Source organism: Ctenocephalides felis, unplaced genomic scaffold (genome assembly GCF_003426905.1).
Source record: "Ctenocephalides felis isolate EL2017-DRISC unplaced genomic scaffold, ASM342690v1 CF-g0.4_SCAFFOLD_03573, whole genome shotgun sequence".
NCBI classification, from domain to species: domain Eukaryota; kingdom Metazoa; phylum Arthropoda; class Insecta; order Siphonaptera; family Pulicidae; genus Ctenocephalides; species Ctenocephalides felis.
In genome coordinates, this window is record NW_020539727.1 from 21,733,115 (window position 1) to 21,753,418 (window position 20,304).

The window sequence follows — 20,304 nt, forward strand, 5'->3', positions numbered from 1 at the left end:
ATATTAGATAGATTTTTGAAGGATTATATTTAGAATTTATATTTCCAGATGTATTTTCAAAATAATTTTTTACACGAAAGTTATGATTAAAATAATGTTACGTTTAAAATAATGAGAGACCTGCACAAGAAGTGTTATGTAGGAGTTGATGGTTTTGCCAATTCTGGGGCTTGTAGTTACTTTTTGGTAAATTGTACAACAAAATGACGTTAGACATATTTTTGAAGGGTTTTATCTAGTATTTATTTTTCCAGACACATTTTCTTTAAAAATTTTCAGACAAAAGTTATGTTTAAAATAATGGAAGAATTTTACTAGGAATATTATATAGGAGTTGATGGTTATATCAATTCTGGGGCTTGTAGTTTCTTTCTGGTAAATTTTACAATAAAATGATGTTAAATAAATTTTTGAAGGGTTTCATCTAGAATTTATTTATCCAGACATATGTTCAAAATAATTTTGTAGACGAAAGTTATGATTAAAATAATTGAAAGGCTTTACTTGGAATGTTATATAGGGGTTGATGGTTTTGTCAATTCTCGGGCTTGTAGTTCCTTTCTGGTAAATTGTATAACAAAATGATATTAGACAGATTTTTGAAAAGTTTCATCTAGATTCTATTTAACCAGACACATTTTCTTTAAAATTATTCAGACAAAAGTTACGTTTAAAATAATGAGAGACTTGGACAAGGAATGTTATATAGGAGTTGATGGTTTTGCCAACTCTTGAGCTTGTAGTTACTTTTTAGTAAATTGTACAACAAAATGATGTTAGACAGATTTTTGAAGGGTTTTATTCAGTATTTATTTTTCCAGACGTATATACAAAATAATTTTTTAGACGAATGTTATGATTAAAATAATGGTTAGGAAATCTACAAAGAATGTTATATAGGAGTTGCTGGTTTTGCCAACTATTGGGCTTATAGTTTCTTTCCGGTAAATTTTACAACAAAATGATATTAGACAGATTTTTGAAGGGTTTTATCTAGTATTTATTTTTCCAGACACATTTTCTTTAAAAAATTTCAGACACAAGTTACACATAAAATAATGGAAGAATTTTACTAGACAAGTTATATAGGAGTTGATGGTTTAGCCAACCTTTGGGCTTGTAGTTACTTTGTGGTAAATTGTACAACAAAATAATGTTAGACAGATTTTTGCAGGATTTCATCTAGAATTTGTTTTTCCAGACATACGTTCAAAATATTTTTTATACGAAAATTAGGATTAAAATAATTTAAAAACTTTACTAGGATTGTTACATAGGAGTTGATGGTTTTGCCAATTCTGGGGCTTGTAGTTTCTTTTTGGTAAATTGTACAACAAAATGATGTTAGACAGATTTTTGAAGGGTTTGATCTAGTATTTATTTTTCCAAACATATATTCAAAATAATTTTGGAGACGAAAGTTATCATTAAAATAATTGAAAGGCTTTACTAGGCATGTTATATAGGAGTTGATGCTTTTGCCAACTCTTGAGCTTGTAGTTTCTTTCTGGTAAATTGTACAACAAAATTATTTTAGACAGATTTTTGCAGGATTTCATCTAGAATTTGTTTTTCCAGACATACGTTCAAAATATTTTTTTATACGAAAATTAGGATTAAAATAATTTAAAAACTTTACTAGGATTGTTACATAGGAGTTGATGGTTTTGCCAATTCTGGGGCTTGTAGTTACTTTTTGGTAAATTGTACAACAAAATGATTTTAGATAGATTTTTGAAGGGTTTTATTTAGTATTTATTTTTCCAGACGTATGTTCAAAATAATGTTATAGACGAAAGTTATGATTAAAATAATTGAAAGGCTTTACTAGGAATGTTATATAGGAGTTGATGGTTTTGCCAACTCCTGGGCTTGTAGTTTCTTTCTAGTAAATTGTACAACAAAATTATATTAGAAAGATTATTGAAGGATTACATCTAGTATTCATTTTTCCAGACGTGTATTCGAAATAATTTTTTAGACGAAAGTTATGATTAAAATAATGTAAAAACTTTACAAGCAATATTACATAGGTGTTTATGGTTTTGCCAACTCTGGGGCTTGTAGTTTCTTTCTGGTATATCACACAACAAAATAATCTTAGATAGATTTTGGACGAATTTTATCTAGTTTCTAGTTATCCAGACACATTTTCTTTAAAATTACTCAGACAAAAGTTACGATTAAAATAAAAACTAGTTAGGAGTAAAGTTAACAAGGAATGTTATATAGGGGTTGATGGTTTTGCTAACTATTGGGCTTGTAGTTTATTTCTGGTAAATCGTACAACAGAATGATGTCAGACAGATTTTTGCAAGATTACATTTAGAATTCATTTTTCCAGACGTATATTTAAAATAATTTTGTAGACGAATGTTATGATTAAAATAATGGAAGAACTTTCCTGGGGATGTTATATAGGACTTGAGGGTTTTGTCTTGTAGTTTCTTTCCGGTGAATTATGCGACAAAGTGATCTTAGATAAATTTTTGAAGAGTTTCATGTTGATTCTATTTATCAAGACAGATTTGTATAAAAATTATCCAGACAAAAGTTACACTTAAAATAATGAGAAAACTACACAAGGAATGTTATATAGGAGTTGCTGGTTTCGCCAACTTTGGACTTGTAGTTTCTTTCTGGTATACCACATAACAAAATAATTTCATACAGATTTTTGAAGAATTTTATTTAGTTTTTATTTATTCAAACAGATTCTCTATAGAATCATCCAGACAAAAGATATGAATAAAATACTGAACAAAACTTTAAAACAAATGTGATCAATGTTATTGCAGTTGATGGTTTTGCTAAATAGCATTAGTTTTTCGTGAATTGTAGGATGAAATAATATTCTAATAATTTTGGAAGAATTTTATCTAGTTTCTATTTATCCAAACATTTTTTCTATAAAATTACCCAGACAAAAGATATGAATAAAATACTGAAAAAAACTGCACGAGAAATGTTATCGATGTTATTGGAGTTGATGGTTTTGCTAATTCGCAGTTATATCAATATTGAAAATATAAGTTCAGGTGTTCCTCAGGGATCCATTCTTGGTCTACTACTATTTATTATATGAATTGTAGGATGAAATAATATTCTAATCAATTTGGAAGACTTTTATCTAGTTTTTATTTGTCTAAACATTTCTCAAGAATATTTGATCAGATAAAAGTTATGATTAAAATCCAAAAAAAATGCACGAGAAATGTTATTGATATTAAGGAGTTGATGGTTTTGCCAATCATATAGTTTCTTTCTAGTGCATCATACAACAAAATAATATTAGATAGATTTTTGAGGAATTTTATCTAGTTTATATTGTAAAAAGCAAATTTTGTACAAATTTAACCAGATAAAACTTGCATTAAAAATACTGAAAACTTCAATGCACGAATTCAATCAAACAGTATTTCGAATTATCATATTTTAATTTCTACTATATATAAAAATACAACATCATATCACACAACCTTAAACATATATATATATATATCTATATAAAATACTTTTGTTTAATATTATTAATATACGAATAAATATTTTCCTGACAGCCAATTGTTAATAACAATTTCTGATAAACATTTAAAAAAAGAACTCTTATAATAAAAATTACACCTTAAATTGCTTTTAGTTTTTTGTTATTGTCGAAAAGTTTGTACACCACTATATTAATTTATAATATTAATTAATTATTTATTTATTATTATTTAGCAAAGTCTTTTTGCACTTATTGACTATGTAATACAATTATCTTTTAATTTTATTAAAATATCTGAGTTTTTTTCTTATAACTATTTCTAAATATTTACAATATTTGTTTACAATGTTAACAATCTCTGATTTATGATTCGACTTGAAAAATTGCACCAATACACATAATACAACAGCACACACATTAAAAAAATACATTTAAATTAAAACTAATATTAAAAGTCTGATTAAATATCACTTTTTATGAGATTTTAGTGACTTAAAATAATTTTAGATAATTATAAGATATTTGTTTGCACATTTTTTGCACTGACACAAATGGAATAATTAAGACAACCAGGTTCAAAGTCTTAAAAAAAATGTAATTCTTTGTAGATTTTTTTAAAAAAATGTCTTTTAATCTTTATCATATTTTTCATCCTGGTATTTATTACGTTTCCTTGGTAGGATCAGGTTTAGTGTCCTGGTCTTCATTGACATCCTTAACCAAACCATTCATCATCCTTTGATATTGAGGTTTTAAGGAACTTCCTGGTCTGCTGTAGTCCAAGTGGTCGTACTCGTCTAAAAATGATAAAAAATGTGTAACTAGTGGTGTATGACGTCGTGGTAAAGGCAAATTGCTGGAACTTCCCGTACCGCAATAAAATATTCGAGAAATTTTAAACGTTTTCATTATTTTTGCTATCTTATTATATCTGAGCAAATCAAATGTAAATCATATATCAATCAATTTATCTCCAGAACATTAACAATCGTCATTTCATTTCGAATTCAATTTCAAAAAAAAAAATAGTTGCCAAATTCACACAAAAAGTGAAAAAATGCTCCCGTATAATCACAGTCTAAACGCATTTGCAAATAATTTTGTCCAACATTTTCACTTACACTGTGCTTAGCTTGGCGGCATTTTCGCATTTTTCAATAGTTTTCACGCAAAATTGGAAAAGTCTAAACAGTATAAACAGTCTAAACGCACTCGCGTAAACATTTGTACCAAGGTGGCGCTTAGACTGTGCTTAGCCTGGGTCATTTTTTCAATTTTTTGAATTTTTAATCCAAAATCACAACTAGTGGGGCGCATGGCATCGTGTCTTAAGGCAAATTGCTGGAACTTTCCGTACCAAAAATTATTATTTTTTTAAAAACGATTAACATTTTTGATAAAATTTTGCTTCGAAAAATTTAGATTTTTGAGAAACTATAAATTTTTAAAAAATTTACTTTTTTTTAAAAAAAAAAGACTTTTTGAAGAAAAGTGTATTTTGAAATATTTTGGAAATTCTGAACTTTTTTTCAAAGTAAACGTACTGCTTTGAATTTGAATTTGCTTTGAATTGAGACGACATATCGAAGCGCGTAAGCGCCGCGCCATTTTTTCTAAGGTATGCCAAAATATTCAGAAACCTCTGAAACGTAAAGATATATAAAAATTTTCATTTTCGATTTTTTTGCGATTACGGGAAGTTAAAAAATCTCTCCTTATACCTGATTGCACAAAATAATATTTATATAGCATTCATTTTCATTGTGCTCCAGAATGACGTGGATGCTATAGCATCCAAGTTTTTAATTTGATTATAGGTTTTCGTTATAATTATACCTGTACAGGTAATGACTAACTGATTCTTTGGGTATTTTCGTATTATCTCATTTTTTTCCTGTAGCACCTTGCGAAAAATACATGCGTAATATTTGACGTGGATGCTATAGCATCCATGGAATATAACGGTTAAAATATATAAATCTGACTACCCTTGTTAAACACACATACACACACATCCATTTAGGTATGCCAAAATGTTCAGAAACCTTGAAAACGTCGAGAAATGTAAAAATTTTCATTTTCGATTTTTGGCCCATTACTATAACTACCCTACGGGAAATTAAAAAAGTCAATAGTAAAAAGTTTGATGGGATTTTTATATTTTTATATTTCTAAAATCTTTATATTTACTTCACTAGAATCTTATTCTATCTTCATTTGGAATATATTCTTGATTTGGCATTTTATCAATACATCAATTCATGTTATGTAATTAATTTAAATGGATTTCAAATGAATTAACTTACATTGACACACAGAGAGATTTAAATAAGATTTATTATATGAAAATAAGATAAAGTGATAGTACTGCATTTTTCTGATAACACATACATACAAATTTCATTCGTACAAAAATCAACTTTCAGAAAATAATTTTTATTTCTTTCTGTGTAATAAATGTATTCGAATTAATCACAAATCAAATTCATTAAACAAATTATAAAATAAATCTGTATTTAATCAAGTTAGGTAATTTACCACTGTTTATATTCATATAAACTGATTCTGAAATTCATCACATTTTCGATGATAAATGAATTTATGATTTATAATTTGACCAGTTAAATGTGATTGACGAATATACTCGTCATGGACGAGTGGCAGAATTTTGCGTTTTGATGTGTTTACTCGTCATGTGTGTAAAACCCTGACAATTTGCAATTTAAAAAAATAATTTGCGGTTTTTACTCAAGCAAAAATCTGATATCATTACATCACAGATATCACAGTATCCCTATGGTTGCGGGACCAAAGCTCGTACCCTAGCGCCACGGATCTAACTTTGCCAAATCTTAACATAATCGAACCGGATTTTTTTTGTACGAAAACTCTTGAAGAAACTAAACATATCAAAAACCAACTAAAGTGATTTTTTGTTAACAGTTGGATATTAGAAAGCCCAGTTTCCCAATATCACAGTTGCGAGACAAAAGCTCGCACCCTAGCACCACGGATCTAACTTTGCCAAATCTTAACATAATCGAACCGGATTTTTTTGTACGAAAACTCTTGAAGAAATTAAACATATGAAAAAACCAACTAAAGTGATTTTTTGTTAACGGTTGGATATTAGAAAGCAAACTCAGTAGAAGTCATTTCTAATCGTGGTTAGACTGTTTGATGTTATTGCAGCAATCTGAAGGTTCTTTTTTAATACGACATTATATTTAAAAGTAAAAATCAGAATATTTGCAATTTTTACTCAAGCAAAAATCTGATATCATTACATCATGATATCACACAATATCACAGTATGCCTATGGTTGCGAGACCAAAGCTCGTACCCTAGCGCCACGGATCTAACTTTGCCAAATCTTAACATAATCGAACCGGATTTTTTTTGTACGAAAACTCTTGAAGAAACTAAACATATAAAACCAACTAAACTTGATATCATTACATCATGATATCACAGTAACCCTATGGTTGCGAGACCAAAGCTCGTACCCTAGCGCCACGGGTCTAACTTTGCCAAATCTTAACATAATCGAACCGGATTTTTTTTGTACAAAAACTCTTGAAGAAGCTAATCATATAAAAAAACAACTAAAGTGATTTTTTGTTAACGGTTGGATTTTAGAAAGCAAACTCAGTAGAAGTCATTTCTAATCGTGGTTAGACTGTTTGATGTTATTGCAGCAATCTAAAGGTTATTTTTTAACTCGACATCATATTTAAAAGTAAAAACCAGTTACACACACATCCATTTTTTCTGAGGTATGCGAAAATGTTCAGAAACCTTCAAAACGTCGAGAAATGCAACAATTTTCATTTTTGATTTTCGGCCCATTGCTATAACTACCCTACGGGAAGTTAATTAGATCCATGGTATTTAGTTCAAATTTTTCTAAGAAATACTCACCAACATCCTTGTATCCTTCTTTCAATTTAATTTCATCGTAAACATGATCAACCTTATTGTCATCATCGATACTGTGATAAATATTGACGTTGGGGTTTGTTAAATCAGCATCACGATTTTTCATGGACATACTGTGGTTGTAATGGAGACTGTAGACACCTGTAAATAATAACAATAATAATAATAATCTGGATAAAAATTTAGAGTCCTTTATCTTTTTAGAGTCCTTTGTCCTTACCAGTACTACGAGTGCTCGAGTCATCATCATCAGTAGAACAGCAACCCAGTTTTTGTTTCTCCAAATTGGCATTGTTTTGCTTAATTCCCAAATCGTTCCTGATGTGTTGGGCATTATTTAGTAAAGTAGAAGCATCATCTCCTGGACGTCCTGGTAGGGCACCACCTTGGAAAGAGTATACTGGGTTGTCGAAGTGGTGACGATCTAAATCAAAAATCGATAAATGATTGATAGTGGTAAATGGAAGAGCAAGACAGATATTACAGCTGTTCAAAGAATGAGATTGTATCGCCAGCGAAAAAGTAAAAAAAAAAAACAAATATAAAAGTATGGCTTCAATTTTTGGTTGCAACTGTTAATTTTAATTACATGAAGTTCTTCAAACACAATTGTTACAGGTGTTGTTTAACATTATCCACTGTGTGAATAAATATTAAAAAATTTATTAATCAGCAATTACTTAATTTCTCTAATGAAGGTATTGTTTAATTTTGGTACCTGTCAATGATTGTGGGTCAGCTATATATTGTACATGTGCTAAATCTGTTTTCAAATTCTGTACACGACGTCTGTAGTAGAATATCAAAGGTACTATGATGAAGGCTACTAAAGCTAAAGCCACCAGGACACCAGCTGTAGCACTACTAGCTGTAATAATAAAAATTTATTTAGTACGTTAGTGCTGTAAACGGAGATGAAAAAGGGTGTAAACCTCTGAATTTTTTTACTTTGCCCCAATTTGCATGAAATTTTGGTATTAGGTTCACCTTACCCTCAAGTTCAAAAGTGAAAACAATTTGGACATGTGGACATTGAGCCGTTTTATCGCTAGAAAACGTTTTTAATAATAGGTTGTCAAATATCTCCCTTCCGCCTTTTTGTATTATAAACCAAGAGCAAAAAAGCGGAAGGGAGATATTTGACAACCTAATATTAAAGGATATAATTAAAAAATATTCTTTAATACATTTACCTTGCAATTAAATGATTTTTATTTAATAAACCCTTCAAACAACCTCTAAATTGAAAAAAAACACGTAAAATAAATTTCGGTATGATATAATAAGAATTACGTATAAAGTAAATAATATTAAATTGTTGTCAAATATCTCCCTTCCGCCTTTTTGTATTATAAACCATTAGCAAAAATGCGGAAGGGAGATATTTGACAACTTGATATTTTATGTTTTCTATCTTGATTATCATATTTTTAACCCTTAATAAAAACAACCCCTTGATGAAAAATTGTTTGAAGAAATTATTTTGAAATTGAAAGAAAATTAAGAAATTCAAAATGATATGAATGCAATTTTAATTTCTGGAAAATAATTACCATATTCATAATTTGTTCACCTTTTAAAACTACCCTTGAACAAAAACAGTTAATATATTCGATTACAAACTGAAAAATTATTCAATAGGTAATCATAATTTATTTCAAACTGAAACAACATTTACTACTCAATATCGTGATCATCATAATGATACAAAATTTTGTGCTTGAAATTGAATAAATAATAATTATTGAATAATAGGTTGTCAAATATCTCCCTTCCTTTTTGTAAAAAAGCGGAAGGGAGATATTTGACAACCTAATATTAAATTAATAATTGAATAAAAATTTGCACAATACACATGATTGATTTGATGGTTTCCAAATGAAATGTTAGGAAACGAATAACTTATTTTTTTACTTTTTTTGCACAATTTCACAGTGCCGGTTTGTCACATGAAATTAACTGAGCCGAAAACAATGAGTAGCTGTCAAACAAATGAGTTGCAGTCAAACAAAAAATATTAGTAAAAAAAAAAGTTTTCCGCTTTTCTGTTGAAATCTTTTTTTCAATTTTCTTTGATATAAACCTCAAGGAGCCCGAGAACTTTCCAACAAATGCAAAATCGTTGAAATCGGTTCGAGTATAAGTATTGACTTATATATATATATATATATATATATATATATATACATATACATATATAAGTCAATTGTTTTGGGCACCAAATACTGCTTACTTATACATTGCTCGAAATATGAACACGATTCGACAAAATAGCGATTAGTTTTCGGGTCATAACTCCTTTAATTTTGACTCCATCACAATTTGTAATATACCATTTGAAAGGTTAATAAAAGGGCTACAACTTTTTTCATCATAATTTTTTTCGTAACTCCTCTCATTTTGAAACGGCGAAGGGTTAAAGGGCTCGATAGAGATTCTGATTGCGCGGCCGCGCACTCTTGAAGCAATCATAACTCTGTCAATATTTTTGTGTGAAAGAAAAATAATAAAAAACAATAATAAGCCAGAAAGATCACTTTGATTTTTATCTATATGCTTTTATTTCTATCTATTTATCTTTCTATTCTATTAATTTTTCAATTTCTATTCTATCTCTTTCTATCTATTTATCTTTTATTCTTTTTGAGATATAATGAAAGTAAGTTCGATTTTTAAAAAAATCGTAAAAAAAAGTTTTTATAAAATCGTGAGTTTTCTAAAAATAGTTTGTACTAAAGTAGTGAATCTGCTAGAATCCATCAAGATGTCTATAATGAAGTGGATTCTAGATGGAATGTGAATTACTTTATATCTGGTGGAAATGGCGCTCATTAAACCATATGATTTAAAAGAAAAAAAAACATCGTATATGCTTCGTATTTGCATGATAGCTCACTCATTTTACACGCAAAAAATTTGTAACACTACTCATTTTAAAGCTTATGTTGAGCACTATAAAACCTCAATTTCAGCGAAATGCATAAAATGTAAAACTTCGCCACTAGAAGGCTTTAAATACAACAATTAAATCTTGAACGAAATTAAAAACGACTTTGCTCTTTCAAATCTTGCTTAATATTATTCCTAGAACACTATGAAACACCGATTTATTAAGATTTTTATTGACATTATTTTGTTCATTGCATGATTTTCGTTAGAATGTATATTTTAGGAGATATTTGCAAAAAAAACATGAAAAACGCCAAAAATATATGAATTTATAGTGGCCAGTAACTTGAAAAGTATTAGTTGAAAAACTATAAAAGACATGTTTTTCTTATAATTAGTTTTTGTATCGACGTTATTTTGAGAAAATGTAATTACATAATTGAGAATGGGTGTCATTCCACCGAATTGTTTTCACTTTTGAACTTGAGGGTAAGATGAACCTAATTCCAAAACTTCATGCAAATCGGAGCACAGTAAAAAAATTCAGACCCAAAACGCTCCGTGGAAATTTTTTATAAGTGACATTTTTGTACTTACTTCCTTCTTCACGATCTTGCAAATGTTGGATTCTTGGTTCATCACATCTTGGGCCACCAAAACCTTGTCTACAAATGCATCCATCGATTGCATGGCATATAAAGTTATCCGTGGAGCAATTGCAAGGCTTCATGCAGTGGTCACCGAAGTAACCTTCTGGACAAACTAAAAAAAAAAAAAATAGACTGATATCTACTAATACTATTTGAATTTTTTTTATCCCTTACTGTCTGTGCAGTGTGCACCAATCCAACCAGGTTTGCACCTACAATGACCATCATTAGCTCTACATTTGGCACCATTTTCACACCTACAAAACTGGGCACAGTTTTCGCCAAAAGTTCCTTCTGAACAAGGTTGGGAACAGTCTGCACCTGTCCATCCTGGTAGACATTGGCAATGTCCTTTGGAAAAAAAAAATTGTTAAAGAATAGGAAATCGATTCCAATTTAATTTATTTATTTTTAAATATATAGCCAACAGATTTCTTCCAAGAGACTTCAAAAATACAATTACTTTAGATAATGAATAACAATTAAAATATATACAAAATTACAATATATATAGTTGTTAAAATAAAATGCTTAACATGAAATTACATATAATGCAGAATGTAACAATATTATTTATAAACAGAATAAGATAAAATAATGAGATATTTGAAAAGAAAATAAAAAGCAAGTTAACTTGTGCAGATGGAGATCATTTGATTAGGTGAAGTGTTGTGAATATCTATTTCAATATTAATTAAGTTAAAGTTAGAGGACATAATTAAAATAGGCGAATTTAAGAGAGAATTAGATTTAGGAGTAGAATAATTGAAAAATAATTGTGAACAATAAAGTAAAGGATAGTTGGTTTAGAATAAGAGGACAGTCTATAGAATTATTGCAAAGTTTAAATAAGAACATAATTGTACAGATAAATCGACGTAAGGCAAGGGAAGGAATACCAAATTCTTTTAGTAAAGTGTTGTGGTCAGGGTAAATTTTATATGTTTTATAATAAAGATATTTCAGAAGTTTTCGCTGAACCTTCTCTATCGCATCGGAGTTGTTGATTTGATGAGGATACCAAATGATCGAATCATATTCTAATTTTGAACGTACGTTAGAATAGTACATGCAAAGAAGTGCATTGTTAGAATTGATTTGTTTCTCAACAATTTCTCAGTATCAAACCTAAAGATTTATGTGCCCTATTACAAATATCAGTTATATGATCCAGAATCGAATAAAACTCCTAAATCTAAAATTTTATTACATCTATCAATGCTGGTGTTAGAAATTTTATAATCAAAAAGTAATGGAACGCGCTTATGTGAAAAATTAAGAATCTTGCACTTTGATATATTTAAATCTAATTTGTTATAGACACACCAAGAGTGGAAAGAGTCAAGTTGAAACTGTAACAATGTGCAGTCATCAATAGAATTAATTTTGAGATATAGTTTGAGATCATCTGCAAATAATAAATGTGGACAGCTAATAATATCAGAAATGTCTTTAATAAAAATAATAAATAGTAGTGGACCAAGAATGGATCCCTGAGGAACACCAGAACTGATATTTTCAATGCTGCTCAAGAATCCATTAAGATAGACAAACTGTTTACGATTATGAAGATAACTCTTAAAAAAATAAATAAGTGAAGAATTAAGACCAATCTTAGATAATTTAGTAAGAAGAATGTTATGATCAATTTTGTCAAAAGCTTTACTGAAGTCAGTGTAAATAACATCAACTTGTCCATTTGTGTCAAGATTCTCAGCTATATATTGTTTAATACAAATTAAATTTGTAATTGTTGATTAGTAGAAATTAAAGATTTAACAGAAGGAATTAGGTCGCTATAAATATTTTTTTCAAATACCTTAGCAAAGTTTATTAATAGCCATATCGGCCTGTAATTAGTAATGTTTGATGTATCACCTTGTTTAAAAGTTGGTATGAATCGTGCAATTTTCCAACAATTTCGAAAAGTGTTTGTATACAATGTTTTGAGGATTTTAGTACCTGTGACGTGATGACAATCAGCTCCATGTTTGCAGTGGCATTTTTGTTCACAATTCAAACCAAAAGTGTTCAATGGACAAGGATGTTCACATGTAAGTCCTATATATCCTGGACGACAGATGTATTTACCAGTAACGTGGTCACAGGAATGATTGGCTAAAAAAAAGAGACCTGCCTAAATTTAGTTGAACTTGAAGACAAAGCTCTTGGGCATTTGGAGCTCCTGATAAACAATGGTTGTATCTTGTTTGATGAGACTTTCCTCTCTACTTACCGAATTTTTCGTGTTTAGGACACTTTTCCCTGCAACCCATGCCGTAGGTGCCTTCAGGGCAAGGCTGGTTACACTCTGAACCAGTCCAGCCTCTTTCACATTCACAGGCACCAGTTGCAGGATCGCAGGAACTATTGTTGAAACAGGCACATTTCAATTGACATTCGTCCCCGTAGGTTCCTGGAGGGCACCGGGTCTCGCAACGAACTCCTGGGATAGAGGACACAAGTCAGACAAAGGTAATATAAACTAGTGGTGTATGGCATCGTGCCTGAAGGCAAATTGCTGGAACTTCCCGTACCGTAATGAAATATTCGAGAAATTTTCCAACGTTTTCAAATATACTATTACAAATACTGTAACTGACTAACTCAAAAAATAATGAAAATTTTTGCTGTCCTGTTATATCTGAGCAAATCAAATGTAAATCATAAATCAATTTATCTCCAATCGTCATTTCATTTCGAATTCAATTTAAAAAAAAAAAATAGTTGCCTAATTTGCAAAAAATTGAAAAAGTGCCCCCGTATAGTCACAGTCTAAACGCATTTGCAAATAATTCTGTGCGACATTTTTACTTATACTGTGCTTAGCTTGGCGGCATTTTCACATTTTTCAATAGTTTTCTCACAAAATTGGAAAAGTGCTCCCGTATAGTCACAGTCTAAACGCATTTGCAAATAATTCCGTGCGACATTTTCACTTATACTGCGCTTAGCTTGGCGGCATTTTCACATTTTTCAATCATTTTTTACAAAATTGAAAAAGTGCTCCCGTATAGTCGCAGTCTAAACGCATTTGCAAATAATTCTGTGCGACATTTTCACTTATACTGTGCTTGGCGTGGCGGCATTTTCACATTTTTCAATAGTTTTCACAAAATTAGAAAAGTGCTCCATTACATAAACAGTCTAAACGCACTCGGGTGAACATTTGTACCAGAGTGGCGCTTAGACTGTGCTTAGCCTGGGTGATTTTTTGAATGTAATTCATTTTTCAAAAATATTATAAATGAATTTTGTAATAAATAAATACGTGCTCACTCTTTTGCTTTGCCTTTTAAAAAATATTATAAATAAATTTTGTAAAAAAATATGACCTCACTCTTATGCTTAAAATTGTAAGAATTCATTTTTAAATAAATATAATAATAATTTATTTTTAAAATACGACCTCACTTTTCTGCTTAAAATAGAAAAAAATCTTTTTTTAAAAATATTATAAATAAATTTTGTAATAAATAAGTACGTCCTCACTCTTCAGCTTAAAATTGAAAAAAAAAGTCATTTTTTCAAAAATATTAAATAAGTTCGTCGTTTCGTCCTCACTCTTAAAAAAATATCATAAATAAACTTTGCAAAATAAATACGTCCTCACTCTTCTGCTTAAAATTGAAAGAATTCATTTTTTAAAAAATATTACTAATAAATTTTTTGTAATATTTTCACATTTTTCAATAGTTTTAACACAAAAGTGGAAAAGTGCTCCAGTATATAAACAGTCTAAACGCGCTTGGGTAAACATTTGTACCAGAGTGGCGCTTAGACTGTGCTTAGCCTGAGTAATTTTTTGAATTTTTAATCCAAAACTACAAAAATATTTTATGGAACATAAAAAAGGATGTAATAATTTTTTATCCACACACACATCCATTTGGTTTCTGAGGTATGCCCCTCAGAAAATGTTCAGAAACCTTCAAAACGTCGAGAAATGCAAAAATTTTTAATTTCGATTTTGGGCCCATTACTATAACTACCCTAGGGTTCAAATTGTAGGATATCGTTTACCTTTCCAATCGTTTTTGCAAATGCATTTCCCGGAAACAGGATCGCATCCTTGGCTGTTCTCAGGTTCGCAGTCGCATTTCTGGGTGCAATTGATGCCAAATGTTCCTGTTTCGCAACTTCTTTCGCACAGTTCGCCTCTGTAACCTGCTCCGCAGGTACAAGTTCCTGGAAATAATAATAATGGTTAGAAAAGTTTGATTAATAATGGTCTCCATCAGGTTCTGATTCCAGTGCAATGGACTAGCTTTAACATTTGCAAATTATAGTTATCATTTTGGAACTATTATATTATTACGATCCATCTATTACCGTTCTGCGGATTGCAGGCGGCACCATTCACACATTTGCAGTTCTTGGTGCAATTGTGACCGTATTTGCCATCACTGCAAGGCCTGTCGCATTTCAGGCCCTCCCAGCCGGGTTTGCACGAACATTGACCAGTTTCATGGGAGCAGGTCGAGTTGTTTTCGCAGGCGCAGGCACGGGCACACCGTTCGCCATACAAACCACTCGGACAGGGCTCGGAGCAGGTTGCTCCCAAGTAACCGGCGGCGCAGAGGCACTCGCCTGGGTAAAGGAAATTGGAGGTTAATGGATGGTGGATGATGATGATTTGTGTGGTGATGAAGATGTGGATGATTTGGATGGTGATGAGTTATTTTGCTAGTTGTTTTACCTGATTATTTTTATTACCTGTAATTGGTGAACACTGTGCATTATTTTCGCACTGGCAAGTCTCCTGGCAGTTCTTTCCATATGTCAACAACGAGCAATGTCGATTACAGGTTTGACTGGTCCAACCCGGTTTGCAATCACACCTTCCAGTCCAAGGATGACACCTATTGCAAATATACAAATTGAAGGTTGTTTGAGTTGTATTAAAGCATTAAGAGGGCGTCCATTAATCACGTGAGTTTTTTGGCGGGGGGAGGGGTGGCGTTTAAAAATCATTTGGCGGGGGAGGGGATAATTTTGATAACCACTGTGGGGAATCAAGCAGGCTAGACATCGTGGAGAAACAATATGACTTGTCATTTTTATTCATCATAAAATTTTTTAATTAATAAATTGTTTATATTTTCATCCAATGGTTTTTATATATTTATATTCATAACTTTTTCCTACACTGGTGACTACCGATGTTTGAGATGAAGACAGAGAAGGAGCATTTTTTGGGAATTTAAAAAAATATAGATTTTGATGCAGCACCACAATCACTGGTCTTTCGTGACTACTTATAAGGTACGTCCAGTCCTCGGTTCATCGTAGTTAACGCATTTACTACCTGACACCGGACTTCTGTTGGTATACCCATTTTGTATACCCAGACCAGTGTTTATTGCTGACACAAAAATTTATTCTGAGCCTATACCTTAGGTCATGAATTGAATGCACCATCAAATGGTCATTGGAATCGCAATTCAACCTCTCCTTAGAATCACATCTGATTCGAGAATCCGATGTATGATCCAAAGGGCTATAGAACTCAAAAAGTAGATCGTAGCGGAATCTTAGAAGTTTACCAACCATATGCAGAACCGGTCGGGGTAATTTTGATAATCACCATGTATCACCGAGGGCGAGGGGCGGTAATTTTGATAATCACCATGTATCACCAAAGGGTAGGGTGGCGTAATTTTGATAATCACCACGTATCACCAAGGGGGAGGGGGGTAATTTCAATAATCACCACGTATCACCAAGGGGGAGGGGGGTAATTTTGATAATCATCATGTATCACCAAGGGGGAGCGGGGGTAATTTTGATAATCACCATGTATCACCAAGGAGGAGGGGGGCGGTTAATTTTGATAATCACCATGTATAACCAAGGGGGAGGACGGGTCAAAAATCCTTAAAAATTCGCTCACTTGACTAGGAGGCATCCATTAATCACGTGAGCGAGTTTTTGAGGATTTTTGCACCCCGCCCCTTCCCCTTGGTGATACATGATTATATTCAAAATTAACATCACGTGTATTTTTAGTTACGTGAAAAAACTGATTTTTATTAAAAAAAATCACTATACTCCTCCTTTCCCCACTTGATATTTTGTGATTTTTTGTCTAACCCCCCCTCTCCCTAATGGACGCCCCCTTAATGGACGCTCCCTATGTACTTACATTTCTGTGTTGTTGCTCTGGCATTCACAAATCTGTGTGCAATTGGCACCAAAATAACCATCTGGACAAGCCCTTTCGTTGCAATCCACACCTACCCAACCTGATTGACATCTGCATTCACCATTTGATGGGTTACATTTGGCACCGTTTTTGCAAATACAGAGCTCGGAGCAGTTTAAACCATGGGTGCCATGGGGACAGATATCCAAACACTAAAATAAAATGATAAAAATTACTGGTCCTACTTTGTGTCTTGAAAGTCTTTTACCTTGTCTCCTGTGAATCCTGGCAAGCACTCGCATTGTCCAGTAACAGCATCACAACCAGCACCATTGTGACAATCGCATTTTAAGGCACAATCAGGACCATGTCGCCCATGTGCACAAGGATTTGCACAAACCTTACCAGTCCAGCCAGCAAGACAATGGCATTCACCAGTCGCAGGATCACATCCTGCACCGTTTTGGCACCTGCATTCGCTACGACAACTGTCACCATGGGTGCCTTCTGGACACTGAAGATTACACCTGGAAAAAACAACCTATCAGCATCTAAACTATCCTTTACCCATCGATCAATTATTACAGTGGTCCTGTGAATCCTGGTAGGCACTTGCATTCGCCGGTGATGTGGTCGCAGCCTGCTCCGTTTAGGCATTTGCACGTTTCGGCGCAGTTTGTGCCATATGTGCCTTCTTGGCATTCCTGGTCGCACCTCATGCCCCTGAAGCCCCTTGTGCAGGCGCATTCCCCTGTCCAGGGGTCGCAGGAGGCTCCGTTTTCGCAGTCGCACTCGTTTGCGCATTGGGAACCGTAGTAACCTTCTGGACACCCTGGGGGAAAAGATACATGTGAAATATTCTGGACATAATTATAAGTCTTTGTCCCTAATTTCAGACATTTGGCAAAATTTTGCTCTCTACTTACTTAAATCGCACTGCGGGCCTCCGTATCCTGGTTCGCACCTGCACCTGTCAGGTTCGGAGCAGGAACCGTGAACGCAAGGTGGATCACAGACAGGTAAACAACGTTCTCCTGATGATGAAGGAGCATATCCTTCGCAACATTCGTCTACAGGACGAGTTTTACCAGTTTTTCAGTCCTAAAAAGGTAAAAAACAGTTTAACTTTTGCTTTGGCAATATTTATAATAAAAGTGTAGTGATCTGTTGTCAACTGGATTCAGAAGAAGTTTGACTTTAAAACTTCGTTTCTATTTCTAATTATAAAAAATATTATTTTTTGACTAGATTCTTATTTAATTTGAGCTAAATTCTTATAAGATTCTTTTGAAGTTCTTAATAGATTTTTATAAGATTCCTATTAATTTCTTGTTAGGTTCTTGCTAGACTCATTTATATTTAAAAAGTTTAAGTTTTTTTGAACTTGTTCTGAATTTAAACTATTATATTTGTAATATATTTACAAAAAATAATATTTTTGACTAGATTCTTATTTAATTTATAAGATTCTTTTGAAGTTCTTAATAGATTTTTATAAGATTGTTATTAAATTCTTATTAGGCTTTTGCAAGACTCATTTATATTTAAAAAGTTTATTTAAAAAAAATATTTAAAATTTCATACACTGTATTATAGATAATTTGATCAACTTTCTAAAGATATATAATACTAAAATGAATATAATTTCAAACCAAAGCATTAAAGTTAAAATAATGTGAACGCTACAGATTTCGATTTTAAATTATAACAATTTATTTTTACATAATTTTGCTCTAACAGTTATATGTTGTTAGATACAGATTTGTGGATAATTTTATAGACTTTTCAACGATATATCGCAATGTATAAGACGTACATAAATCGGAGCATAATTATACTAAATATGAAAAATGTAACCGATAAAATCCACCCGGGGCAACAAATTTAAATTTCATACTATTTACATAAATTTATATTTCATACAGATAATTTTATCAGCTTCAAATAAAAAATCATTAAAATAGACATAACAAATTTCATATTCTTATACAAAGAAAACAACTTGCAAGAGCATTTCATTATTAATATTATTATAAATTTTGCAATGTACTAGATACCAATTATTTGGACATACTAAAACGCACTGCATTTTATTTTATTTTTATTTCAAAATTCTAGTACAAAAAATATTGAAAAAATGATAAAAAAAATATTGCAACATTACTCTTTATTCTTGTTGTATTTTTGTGCTTTTGCTTTTATAAAAACTAAAAGATTCCTATTGAATTTTATTAGGTTCTTGCTAAACTCAATTACATTTAAAAATTTATTTAAGTTTTTTTGAACTAAGTTTTGAATTAAAACTAATAAAAATTTAATAGAAATCTTATAAAAATCTATTAAGAACTTCAAAAGAATCTTATAAGAATTTAGCTCAAATTAAATAAAAATGTAGTCAAAAAATAATATTTTTAGTAAATATATTACAAATATAACAGTTTCAATTCAAAACTTAAACTTTTTAATTATAAATGAGTCTTGCAAAAGCCTAATAAAAATTTAATAGAAATAATGGTTCATTGAAATATAAATTTAATAGAAAAATTATTATAAATGTAATATATTTACAAAAAATATTATTTTTTGACTATATTCTTATTTAATTTGAGCAAAATTCTTATAAGATTCTTTTGAAGTTCTTAATAGATTTTTATAAGATTCATATTAAATTTTTATTAGGCTTTTGCAAGACTCATTTATATTTAAAAGGTTTAAGTTTTTTTGAACTTAGTTTTGAATTAAAACTATTATATTTGTAATATATTTACAAAAAATATTATTTTTTGACTAGATTCTTATTTAATTTGAGCAAAATTCTTATAAGATTCTTTTGAAGTTCTTAATAGATTTTTATAAGATTTCTATTAAATTTTTATTAGACTTTCGCAAGAAGAATTGAGAAAGTTTTCATTATATAATCGCTACATTTTTTTAATTTTTACCATAATATTTTCAATTGATATAAAAGCACTTTTAAGATACTTTTTTGCTGGAAGTCGTCTTATTTTAGTCACTTTTAAAATAAGATCGAATAATTATTTTAGAACTTAATTCTTATTTAAATTTTCTACATTTTTATTTAAAATTTTGCATAATTTCAAAATAAATTTAATAGTAATAAGCTGAAAAGATTTTATACTTAACCAGGTATCAAGCAGTATGAATCATGATTACTAAAATTGCTCTTACAAAC

At 30.8% G+C, this 20,304-nt stretch overlaps 1 protein-coding gene across 1 annotated transcript; it reads right to left on the bottom strand.

Annotated features, from left to right (window-relative positions):
- Positions 1-4,141: 4,141 nt before the first annotated feature.
- LOC113389772 (protein draper-like) lies at positions 4,142-18,206 on the bottom strand (the record flags this gene model as incomplete). The annotated part of the gene is made up of 15 exons (XM_026626779.1): positions 4,142-4,284; positions 7,410-7,568; positions 7,648-7,851; positions 8,146-8,295; positions 10,914-11,078; positions 11,141-11,317; positions 12,929-13,084; positions 13,203-13,412; positions 14,990-15,154; positions 15,299-15,556; positions 15,683-15,828; positions 17,112-17,323; positions 17,380-17,638; positions 17,697-17,943; positions 18,038-18,206. Coding segments are annotated over 15 exons (2,811 nt in total), but the record flags the coding sequence as incomplete, so codon positions are not given.
- Between the last annotated feature and the right edge of the window lie 2,098 nt (positions 18,207-20,304).